The 12,701-nt window shown below is 38.6% G+C and overlaps 1 protein-coding gene across 3 annotated transcripts in view; it reads right to left on the reverse strand.

Moving 5' to 3' along the window:
• LOC124788051 (uncharacterized protein C7orf26 homolog) overlaps window positions 1-12,701 on the reverse strand; it is a 41,384-nt gene that overhangs the window by 16,637 nt on the left and 12,046 nt on the right. For all 3 annotated transcript variants that reach the window (XM_047255120.1, XM_047255119.1, XM_047255118.1), the window contains exons 3-4: window positions 7,330-7,545; window positions 6,949-7,117 (exon numbers count right to left, since the gene is read on the reverse strand). In XM_047255120.1, the coding sequence (XP_047111076.1) occupies window positions 6,949-7,117; window positions 7,330-7,545 (385 nt within the window). The remainder of the gene's footprint in view (window positions 1-6,948; window positions 7,118-7,329; window positions 7,546-12,701) is intronic.

The raw sequence follows: 12,701 nt of genomic DNA on the forward strand, positions 1-12,701 counted from the left end.
GGGAGACATAATTGAGAGGGAGGGAAGGGCAGAGACAAGGTGAGGAGGAGAGATGGAAGGGGGATGGATGATGAACTCAATGTCATGGTTATCAGTGAACTTACTGAAAACATTTAAAATAATTTTCAATTTAAAAGAACTGATAAGTACACTAAAACAAAGGACAAAAAATGTAATTGTGAGCATGTCATCCTACACGCTCACATACAAATCTTCGCAGTCAAATAAAATTATGAAATCCTTAATGTAAAATATTGCTTCATTAATTGAAGGTTCACGAGATACAAACAACAAAATCCTTCCTCACATACAAGTGGCTGGTTGAATACTAACACACATATAAAAAAACTGGAATAGTGTAAGTAGGACTCATGCTCTGAAGGTTGTGCACAAACAGAATTATGTATTTAGACAGTGCATCTACAAGTTTTGATGTGCGAGTTTGCAAATATCAAAATACGTGGCATAAATTACAGTAACTTTGATTGTATTGACATAAAAGCTTAAACTTCTTTACGTTGACAAAGAACTGTAGACCACAGTACTTGACACAAATTTTAGACAATTCCTGTGAAAAAGGAGTTTTAACAGATGGACAACAAAGTGATCCTACAAGGATTCTGTTTTTAGCAACTGAGGTACAGAACGCTAAAAATGGGAAATTAACCATCCACTAAAACATTTAAATCTGCTCCTTAACAACATAGAAAAGAGGCCACTATCTGCATAAAAATTTTAAAATCTTGGGGTATGTGGGGCAGGGCAGGGCAGGGCAGGGCAGGGCAGGGCATGGCATGGCAGGGCAGGGCAGGGCAGGGCAGGGCAGGGCAGGGCAGGGGAGCAGATAGAGGGAGAGGGGAGAGGTGAGGTGTGCAAAGGTAGGGACAGAGAGAGGGAAGGAAGAGAGGGTGCGGAAGTGGGACAGGGAATATAGGGGGGAGAAGGACAGGAGTAGATTGGAAAGTTGGGATAGTGGAATACTGGACAGCGAGCAGCAGTTGCATGATGAGGGATTTTGATGCAGGATATGGTAGAAAACAGAAAATAATTTTGGAGGGGAAGAGTATGATGGACCTCAGCTCGGGGCACGAAGGGAGGTAGTCAAGGGTGTAGTGCACCTTTTCAAAGCTTAGGTGATAAGGAACATACTGATCAGTTTGCTGCACTCATATGAGCATTATTCAAATAAATTTCTGACTATACTCAATCAGAATTCTCCCCCATATAGCCAGTGTTTGGTTATGTAAATAATGTACAAATACTTTATGCAGAAGTGTTTCTTGGCGACTCAGTGGATAAGTGTCAGACTGCAAATCCAACACCATGTGCTTCTGTCTCCATTTCATCCTAGTTTTTTTCTGACTTTTAACACTTTCTCCTCTGCCAATGACTTGTTAATATGAAAAATGACCAGTTGCACTTTAGTTCAGAGTCTGTATTAAACTGTAGGTCCTTGTTTAATTGGGTGGATAAGTCAGTTTAAATGTTGGGGGAAGGCTGGGATATACCAAATTGAATATGACCATACCTAATAACACAGTGTAGTGTTGAAACTAACAGACCTACCTAATAAAGCAGTGTGGTGTTGAAACCATCCCTGAGAATGAGAACAGCTCTACTTAGTTTAAAGGGTAACAAATGTAACATAAAACGCTCATAGGCTAATAGTCTAACCAGTTACGCTACTCTACTGACACTCTCCAACTCAACTAGATTTGCACTTGTCAAGACCGCCTCCTTCCCTCCCCACCTGTCCCTGCAGACATGTAGGTCTAATGGATTAGGTTCAATGGACATAACTGGGCAATAATACAAGTATAGCTGACAGACACACATCTACAACAACAACTACTTTCTCAGATGTACCGAAGTTGCTAACTCTGTGGATTCTGCTGATATAATAAACCAATTTTCTTGTGTTTCCAGTGCTACAAAATGAATGAACAATGTAAGAACACAGTGGTTTTTAACATCAACAGACAGTAAGTCCAATATTTCCTAAAACAATGAGCATGCTTAAAATGATGTGAAATCTCTACAACAGCCAACTTAAACCATTGCAGCACATTTGCAACTTGTAACTGAGAATGTGTCAAGAGAGGAATTGAAGATTTTTCCACATTTCAAAACCAGAGGGACAACATAAAGTGATTGTAGCACTGTCTTACCTTGTCTATGATCAATGGATGCTTATGACGAACTGAGTTTTATCACTCAGAAACGGTACACCATGGCTTGAAACTTCCTGGCAGACTACAATTGTGTGCCAGACTGACACTTGAACCACAGACCTTTGCCTTTTGTGGGCAAGTGTTTGGATAGCTCCATAAGTAGAGCACTTGCACTCAAAAGACAAAGGTCCTAGGACTCGAAACTGGAACCTTTGCCTTTTGTGGGCAAGTGCTTGGATAGCTCCACAGGTAGAGCACTCGCATGCAAAAAGTTCTAGTCCCAGTCTAGCACACTGTTTTAATCCGCCAGGAAATTTCAAGTCAGCCCTTACTTTGGAGCAGAATGAATATCAAATCTGGAAACAACCTCCAGGTAATGGCTAGTCCCTGTCTCCATAATATCCTTTCTTCCAGGAGTGCTAGCCCTGCAAGACATGGATGAGACCTTCTCTGAAGTTTGGAAGGTAGGAAATGAGATAATGGTAGAAGCAAAACTGTGAGGTCAGGTCACGAATCACGTTTGGATGGATCAGTGGGTACAACACTTGGCCACGAAAAGCAAATGTCCCAGGTTCGACTCCCAGTTTGGAACACAGTTTTAATCTGCCCAGAAAAACAAATCAATGCACACTCCGCTGTAGACTGAATTAATTCTCGACACACACGGTCACTGACCCTACTCAACAGTAAGTTTTTCAGATTACATTCTGTAAGTTTGAATATAAAATGTATTGTGGCTATGTTTTATTATTATTATTATTATTAAGTGAAGTTCTAATTCAACGTAGAACTTTCTGAGTAGTTAAAATGAAATCATGGGTAACCATCTCTTTGATTATGTCATTCATATGCTAAGCAATTGACACAGGGATATTTAAAATTGTCACAAATAATGATGCATCTCTAAGAATGTTTCACAATACACATTTGTCAATGATCTTGTATTTTTCATCCATTCTATGATCTCACTGGTGCTGTAAGACCCACTTTTTTTTATTTAAATGATGAACAATTCAAAAATATCAGATTATGGTGTAAAGGTTACTAACCAAAGGACACTTACCAAGAAAGTAAATGATTATCACCAGGAACAAGTTTCAGAATAAATTATTATTGCAAGGAGGGAAATATATGTGAATAGTTGTGGGTATGTCACAAAACGGATTTTTGACATTATAGCCCACTAGATTGAGGTTATTCTCAACAGACAATCATTAGCGTGTTGATGACTTTCTGGAACTCATACCTGCAATCGTATAGACACAATGCTATATGGAATTCACAGATATTTAGTTTATACCCATAGAGAGTCATTGCAACAGCAACTGGTAAGGAAAGCAATTTTGTGAATGTGTTTATAGTATTTTTGAGTGTCATTCAGTAGTTCAATTCAGTTGGAAGATGAGCAAGATATAAATGCTGCTGCTGCTGACGATGATGATGATGATGATGATGATTACACACGTGGTGGATAAGATCATAGAAATATCAAAATTTTCCAAAGCAGTAAAAATGTCAATATAACATGATGTAATGCCCAGTTACCATCACACTTTTTATGTGCAAACATACTTTACATTTGTCAACTACAAGTGGTGCTAACTGTACGATTTGATATCTTGAAAAAACTAGACAATAGATATCATTAGCCAAATGCAATGTGTAGCCATACAAAAAAGTAATGCTTTATGAAATGGTGCTGGATGCTCAAAGTCATCCAAAATAATTGTTTCTGGACAAGCATTTGATGAAGTGCACTTCATAAAAGAGACTAGTTTGTGTAATGAAATGAAATAAATTTATTCAATAATAAGTCTATGAAGCTACACACAGCTTTGGGTTTGAAACTTTTCAGAAGACATAGCAAATATGTATACATAAAAGAGTTTTACAACATGCTGTGGTCCTGTTTCTGAAGCTCTGTGCGCACAAAAAAGTGAAAAAGTGTATTATGGACATTTCGCAGCATGCTTGATGGCTCTACTTAAAATTATGTGAAATCTCTACAACAGCCAACTTAAACTATTGCAGCACATTTGCAACTCCCAACTGAGAATGTCTCAAGAGAGGAATTGAAGATTTTTCCACCTTTTGAAACCAGAGGGACAACATGCAGCTATTGCAGCACTGTCTTACCTTGTCTATGGCCAACAGATGCTTATGATGAACTTCAGTCACAGTAGCCAAATTAATGTCAAAGAAATCAAAGTCTGAAAAAAGTTGCGACAGAAAAAAGAACGAAAAAAAAAATTAATTTTTCAGTTTTAAATCAGAGTCAAGAGAGGAAACTGACATGAAATCACAATGACGTTATTCACCCAAAATTACAGATGACTGATGAATTCTCTAGTTTTTGCTGAAAAAGTTTAGAAGTTGAAGGTTTTAGGTCATTACCCTGAAATGAAAGTGATTTCCAATAGATATAACACACAGCTATCCACTTTGACATCTGAGGAATTTTTCTTTCTTCATATGCCACAATGGCAAACCTTCTGAAACTAAATTGACTTTCTGATGAGATGTCTGAAAACTAATCTAAAAGCTACAAAGACTAATCTAATGGGTACTAAAGAACGGCAAGCAACATGAACGGTTCATTGGAGACACATCAAACACCAACAGCACACTGACTTGCAACTATCAGATTATTCAGCAAAAATGGAACACTGCACACATAAGGGCCACTCTACGGATAATAGTGATGTGAAAATTGTAGGTTCCATCTTATTGTTTTGGAACTCAAGTATTTATGGAAGTAATGGAGATCTGATTAGCAGATGAGAAAAGGCATAGAATACAGGCCATGCTATAATTAAATTTGAGAGAATACGTTGTAGTGTGATACATCGAGTTAGAACGTGACTATCCAATCACTTTCTCCACTTGTCACAAGGACCCTGTCTGTATCTGCAAGGTATATTGATCGCCATCTATGATGCTGACTCACATTAGAGTGTCAACATGTGGGACATGTAAGGCAGCTCAAGGTTCACGCTGGGGATGGCTGTAAGATAAGTGGCCAAATTATTTGTGAAGAAAAATGAAATTGTGTAGGTGTATGCTCAAAATTTAACAGACTACTTTCCAAAGCATTATTATCAGATGCCTTGCTTTTCATTACATGTGCTGCATCACTGTATGCTAGGATCCCCCATGCATAAGGCCTTGCTGCTGTGGAACAAAATATTTGAAAAAGAGATGCAACACCAAACCCAATGCCTTTTTTAAAATTTGGTTGGCCAAATGCATTCAAACCCATAATGATTCCTTCTGTAAAGGATAATAAATTCCACACAATTTCCAAGCAGCCATGTCTATCACTGTTGTATGTGAATCTGTTATGTGTCATTTAAATGAATCCTCCCTATGCATTCAAAATCTTAAACCTCTTTTCTGGTTCAAATTCATGGATAACATCTTCGTGAGTGGTAGTTTCTTCTGTTTTGTCCAGAATCTCAACACATTCTGCAATTACATTTTAACTTATCTTTCTCAGCCCAAAGACCTATCTCTTTGAATGATGATCCTTAACACACCAATAGCTGCATGGAAACAAGTCAATATTAAAAACACCTATCAACAGAGCCTCTATTTTGATAGTTGCCAAGCATTCAACATTAGGCCTACAAAGTCCCTCTCTTACAGTGTTGGGAACTGCATGCACCAAATCCGCAGTGGGAAGCTCCATTTATCTACACAAATGAGCTTACAAAAGCCTTTAAAGACAGACAATATACTGTCCAGCAAGTCCAGAATCAAGTGCCCAGTGCCATTCCCATTGAGACATCAACAATATCATTACCACTGGGAAACAGACACTGACAACTTCTCCCCTTACCACCCAGGCAAACAAAATACTCCATCACAAGGAGATCTTCTGTTGCCACACACTGGGATGAGGTATATTTCACCCAAAACCATATCTTTGTTCCCCAAAGTAGTATTTCATCATCACACAAATACACTCTCAATCTTGCACTATACAAGCTATTTCCTTGTGGAATCCTCAGTTAGAAGACTAGTCCCATAAACCCACCCACCACATCCTAATGGGAGTCCAGATGCAGTATTTCCTACTACATTACTGAAGTGGAAATGGCGTGTAAGATAGGCTAAAATTACTGTGCAGTATTCTACATGAGTATGACAGCAAAACACGTGTATGAATAGCCGCCATCTAACTGAGTTTAACCAAAAATCTGTTTTGAACATGCTACACAGTATGACAACAATGTATTCAACAGCTGTTTCAATATTGGTGCAAGTTTCAACCCTACCCAAGCATCTGGACTGTACACGTGGTGGGAATTAGCCCTTCATCACATCGTTTCCTGCCATGTTCTTGGTAGAATCCCACATTACTCACCATCTGTGGCCACATGCTTCCTATTCCCTAACTCCCTCTTCATTCTCTTACAACCAGTCTTTCTTATCACCATTTTTACATTGTTTCTGTTTGCCCTCTCCTCCTCTTCTGTGACTGTTACTGGCAGCAATCCATGTTACCCAACTTCCACTGAAAACCATCTGTATTCCTCTCTCAAATTTCAACATAAATCATAGGCCAGGATTTACAATATATTTTGTTTATCTGTATATCTTAATAGTAACAACAAACAATTTTGTAATGAAAATTTTGACTTTTTAGATCAACAGTTGTAAATATGTACAAATACTTACCAAGTTGATTTAAAATGAGAAACAGAATAAATGGAGCAAAATACTTCTTACTTTCTGCAAATAAAAACTTGTTACATCTCATGATTCAACTACATACCTTCGGAGCCATACATATCTGCTACAGCTGTCAGAAAATTGGCTGTAAAGTGTGGCGCCAGCTGGGGCAAATCTTGTAGCACACTTACTGCTTTTGGGACCAGCACAAAATAATCTTTCACCAGTCCCCGCACGAGCTCCATACTGACTTTAGAAGTGCATCCAAGTTGCTATAAAAAAGGAATTGAGAATAAAGTAAGCAAAATAAAACAACTGTGCGATAATGGATAAACTGTTGCTAACTGAAGATTTCACTATACTATTGCACATAAAAAAATTTACAGTGTAAAATACTGTTTATATACATGCAACTCATCAATGTTGTAATTGGTTTCCTAAAATGTAAATCAGTACTAACATATTATCAAATTTTCATTTTTACCTGCATCCATATGCCTGTTGCACTTAGTACAGGAGTATTTTTTGTTGAAATTGCCATAGACACAAGTTTGGCCAGAAATCGACATCTCTCCATATTTGTCGGAGGGAATAAGGACATGAAAACAGTGTTACATGTTGAATCATTGTTGACTCCTCGAAATGAGAAATAATCACACAATACTTCCAACAGCTGTAGTTCTTGGATACAGGTCAGCTTCTATGTGGAAAACACAACACAAAACATTTTAGCTGGCAATTTTACAACTGACAGGGTTGAAAGAAGATTAATACACAACAGTTCTGGTGACTGTCTCTGATCACATTTAAAACTGTATTTGGACTGTATTTTTAAGCAGAGTGAAAACTTGAGAAGATTGCATATAAAATATTCAAGAAATAAAATGTCTAAGCTGTAACAGAAAATTAGCTGACTTCGTAGTGCATGGAAACTTGGATCCATACACACAAATTGTGATCAACACAACTGCTTTGTCTTAAAGAATACAAGAAATAAAAAATATGTCACACTTCCTGGCACATTAAAACTGTATAAGGAAAGGAACAAAAAACCTTGCCTTTCATAGTAAATGCTCTTACAGACTGAGCTACTCTGCAAGACTAATGACCCATCCTCACGTCTTTACTGCCTCCAAATCTCTCCCCTACATTCCAAACTTCACACAAGCTCTCCTGCACACCTCCTTGGATTATCATTCCTGGGATACTAGGGAGATATGGCTGGAGGAGTCTGTAACTTGTACAGGAGAACTTCTGTGAAGACTAGTATGGAGCAGACTAGAGCTGTGAGGGCAGATTGTGAGCAGTGCCTGTGTAGCGCAGTCAGAGAGAATACTCCCTGTGGAAGCAAACTTTCCAGATTTGAGTCTTAGCCTGAGACACAATATTAATCTGCCACAGAATTTCGTAACAGTGCACACAGTGCTGAAGAGCATAAATTTCATTAAAAAATATTAAGTTATAAATTTCCATTAATTACAATATAAATAAAACAGATGAAAAGTTAGTGATACTGGATGATGATGATGATGATGATGACATTAGTTTCAGGGCACTTAGTGGCATGATTATCAATGCCCCTGCACGTTATGAACAAATGCTTAGTGAGAATAAAGTCTTTACTCATTAGCAATCTTTATGAGACAATGGTCCATGTACACATATTAGAGACTTGGAAGACTATTAGCCAATGGCAATAGCGAAACTGGTTGCTGACCAATATATTAAAAGGATACTGAAAATCTCCCATGGAAGTGTGCATATCTGTGCACACCCACACCATTTCCTCACACATAAAGAAAATTGTAGTACAGTTTTGACTTAAAATACTAAATAAAAAAAGAATTAGCTGAAAAAGTGTGGTATCATATAGCGACTGCAGTGCCACACCAAAGTTGGCAGTACAGACAGACATTAGTGAGGGCTTGCCACTATCTGCAACAACCAATGGGAGGGACTCCAGGAAACCACACTTCCCTCTCAGCAGAGCAGCACACTCAGGCTGAGGTCTTTATAGTGTGCAAGAGCTCACCGCAGTTCTTCAAGACATCAGCTTCAGCAGTCAACATCATTGTGTATAGGATTTTTTTGGGTAGGAGACAGTATAAAGCGCGTGCATAAATTTATAACTGCATCTTTCTATCAATCACCAGATTGACCCTTAGATTACTACACACTTACAACAAATCTCAGTTTGTTAGTAAATATGTTCTCCAAACATACTGTCACGATTGGAGGAGACTTTAATCACCCAAGAACTGAAAGGGATTGTTTCAGTCATGTAAGTGGTGAGAGTGAGAACACACTCTGCAAAGCAATACTAAATGTCCTCTCTGAAAACTTCCTGGAACAGACTGCAAGACTACTCATGGTGGAAATCTATTAGATCTAACGGCAACAAATAGTCATGACTTTTATTTACGATTTCCATATTTAAAATAGTCCACAGCTTGTGGTTTCGCGGTAGCATCCTCGCTTCCTGGGCACAGGGTCCCGTGTTCGAATCTTGGCAGGGTCGGGAATTTTCACCTGCCCAGAGATGACTGGGAGTTGTTGTGTCGTCTTCATCATCATCATCATTCATCCCCATTACGGTTGGAAGAAGGCAACGGCAAACCACCTCCATTACGACCTTGCATAGTACGGCAGTGCGGATCTCCCACATCGTTCCCCCTACGCTCTGTCAAGAAGCATGAGGGCTTCATTTACTTCCATATTAAAAATGGTATCAGTGATCATAAAGTGGCAGTAACAACAATCTTTACCAAAGTACAATAGTCAATCAAAACATGTAGAAAGGTTCAGTAAACTACATAATGGCAACAGTGTCACATCTCTAGGAGGAACTTGAAACATTAATTCTGTACAAGAGCATATAGAAGAATTGTGGCTCATATTTAGAAGACCAAACACTGGATACACATGTACCTAGTAGAACAGTTCATGACTGAAGCACCCCTCCTGCCACCCTCCACCTCAACGATAAGAAACTTAAAAAACACCAGTGACAACTACATGGCATATGTATCACAAAGCATATGGATCCTAGAGAAAAGCTAAAGGAAACGTGTTTGGGCATCAAAAAGGCGATGCATGAAGCCTTTGATGAACACCGCAGTAGAATCTTATTGAAAGTCTTCTCATAAAACCCATGGCAATTCTGGTCATACATAAAGGGTCTCCAGGTACACATGGCTGACACAAGAACTGAAACTGATAGTAACAAAGCAAAAGCAGAGGTGTTCATTTCAATCTTCACACGTTGGTTTCCAGAAGGAAAACAGTGTTGTTGACATGTATGAACCATGTGTTCCATGAGTAATGCATGTCTGGTAATCCTAAGCCCGATGCAGTCACTTGCTCTGTTTCAGGGAAAGCCTCTTGGTCTGCAAGATCTGGGCAGTCACAGACCATGGAATTACCGGTAGGTGGAAGCTCCAATTTTACGTGCATAATCGGTTTCCCTGGTGATATGGCTGCCAAGCAGAGAAAGGTAGCCAAAGTGCACTCTGTGTACACATTCGCAGGAGTCATTCCAGATGTGCAAAGGGTGCTTCTATATGCCATGAAGAGCACAGGGTGCAGCCAACTGCAGATATTGGCTCCTGTCGGAACTAACAATGTGTATAGCTTTGGATTGGAAGAGAGTCTCTTTGGTTTCGGTCAGCTAGCTGCAGTGGCAAGGACTGCCAGACTTGTTAGTGAGATGAATTGGAGCACACCATCTGTAGCATCATTGATAGGACTGTGTGGAGACTTCTGGAACAGAGCCAAAAGGACAGTATGAATCAGAAGCTCAAATGATTCTGCAACCATGTAGGTTGCAGATTTCTTGAATTGCACCACAGGATGGTGGGTTTTCAGGTTCTGCTTAATAATTCAGGTGTCCACTAAACAAAGGAAGCAGCTACATGGGTAGTGGATGCTGTGTGGAGTGGACTAGGTGGTTTTTTTAGTGTATCTTGGGAGACTACAGAAAGGGTGTCTGGCTGAAAGGGTGCCCTGCAAAGACACGATAAGAGGAGACCTAGCTACAATTAGTATTGTAGTTATGAATTGTTGCAGCTGAATTGGCAAAGGACTAGAGCTCCAAGCACTAACAGAAAGAACAGAAGCTCAAATCGTTATAGGTACAGAAATCTGGACCTAACTGTATTCAGAAAGTATAGATTAAATACAGTTAGTCATGGAGTGTTTATTGCTTTCACAAGCAGTTTACCTTGTAGTGAAAATGAAATAAATAGTTCCTGTGATTTAGCGCGAGTACAGGTTATACTTGACAACTAGAATAAATTAATAAATAGTTTCTTTCAATGACCACTGACTATGATGATACAGTAGCTGAACAATTCAAAACTTGAGTCTCATTTCTAAGAGGTACCTCACTCACAGAATTACAGTTGGTGGCGACTTCAATCTACTGCCATTATGTTGGTGAAAATATACATTCCAAGTCAGTGGTAGGCATAAAATGCTGTCAGAAATCATCCTGAATGCTTTATTTGAAAATTATTTTCAACAGTTAGTCAGGAACCCATTCAAACTGTAAATGGTTGCGAAAACATATTTGACCTCTTAGCGACAAATGTAAATACGGAGCATCATGACGCATACAGAGTATAGTGACCAAAAGATTGTTGTAGGATGACTGAATACCATAACAGCCACATCCACAAAAAACAAATATGCAAAATGTACCTATAAAAAAGAAATTAAAAAAAAAAAAAAACAGATAAAAATTCATTGACACCTTCCTAAGAGAAAGTCTCCACTCCTAATCTAGTAATCACAAAACAAGTGTCGTTTAAATTCAGAGAAATAGTATTGATGGCAACTGAGAGACACAGATCAAATAAATTAATAAGAGATAGTACCGGTCCCCCATGGTAAACAAATCAGGTTAGAACACTGTTGCAGAAGCAACTAAAAATGCAGAAATTTCTCTTAACCTATATAGCTTAAATGTCCACAATGTCATGAAAAACACACACACACACACACACACACACACCACAACCAAGTAACAGAAATATCAATTAACCTTTATAACTAAAACAGAGTCCATATAACTAATATCAAAAACCTAAACTCGACAATATAAGTAAAACAAACTCTATGATACCCATAAATCACAATCCATCATAATTATCAATAACTAACAAAGCAACCCAAAAGAACTGCACTAACACCAATTTCGACAACAAGAAAAACAGAATTATGCACATAAATACACAAACCATATGTACTATAACAAAAAAATAAAAAGTACTTACTAACCAACGAATCTAGTGACAGCAAAAACAATATGTCATCAAACCAACTCTCTAACGGCCATCCACGACCTCTCAAACCAGGAACCCCTACAGATAAAAAGCCATATGTTATCATGCTGACAGCATCATATGTACTGGTCACTGGACAAAATAACTGCAGGAATTTAGTCGTGGTCAACATGTCATCACCCACTGCAGCATGCAGGGACCTATTCATGAATTTCGTTTTCATGTCCATAACTACCAAAAAAATAAATGATAGTAAAGTGAATCTCCAACCATAAACAGCACCCGCACTAATAATTCCAAACGCAAAAATGAGTTTACTGCGCATAGCTGCCAACGTCAAAATACCACACTAACAAACCCTTCCAACATTATTCTCACAATCAGCACTCAAAAAGGCCAATGAATCATGAACAGCGCTCATGAACTATTTAGAAACATAGACAGCCCACACTAGAAAGCACCACCACATACTCCAACACATCCTCTGCAAACACAATCCACTTCAAATAGGCCACACTACCAAGGCATCAAACAACACAACACATTTATAGCACAGATCAAAGCAGATGGGTGG

This window comes from Schistocerca piceifrons, chromosome 3 (genome assembly GCF_021461385.2).
Source record: "Schistocerca piceifrons isolate TAMUIC-IGC-003096 chromosome 3, iqSchPice1.1, whole genome shotgun sequence".
NCBI lineage: Eukaryota > Metazoa > Arthropoda > Insecta > Orthoptera > Acrididae > Schistocerca > Schistocerca piceifrons.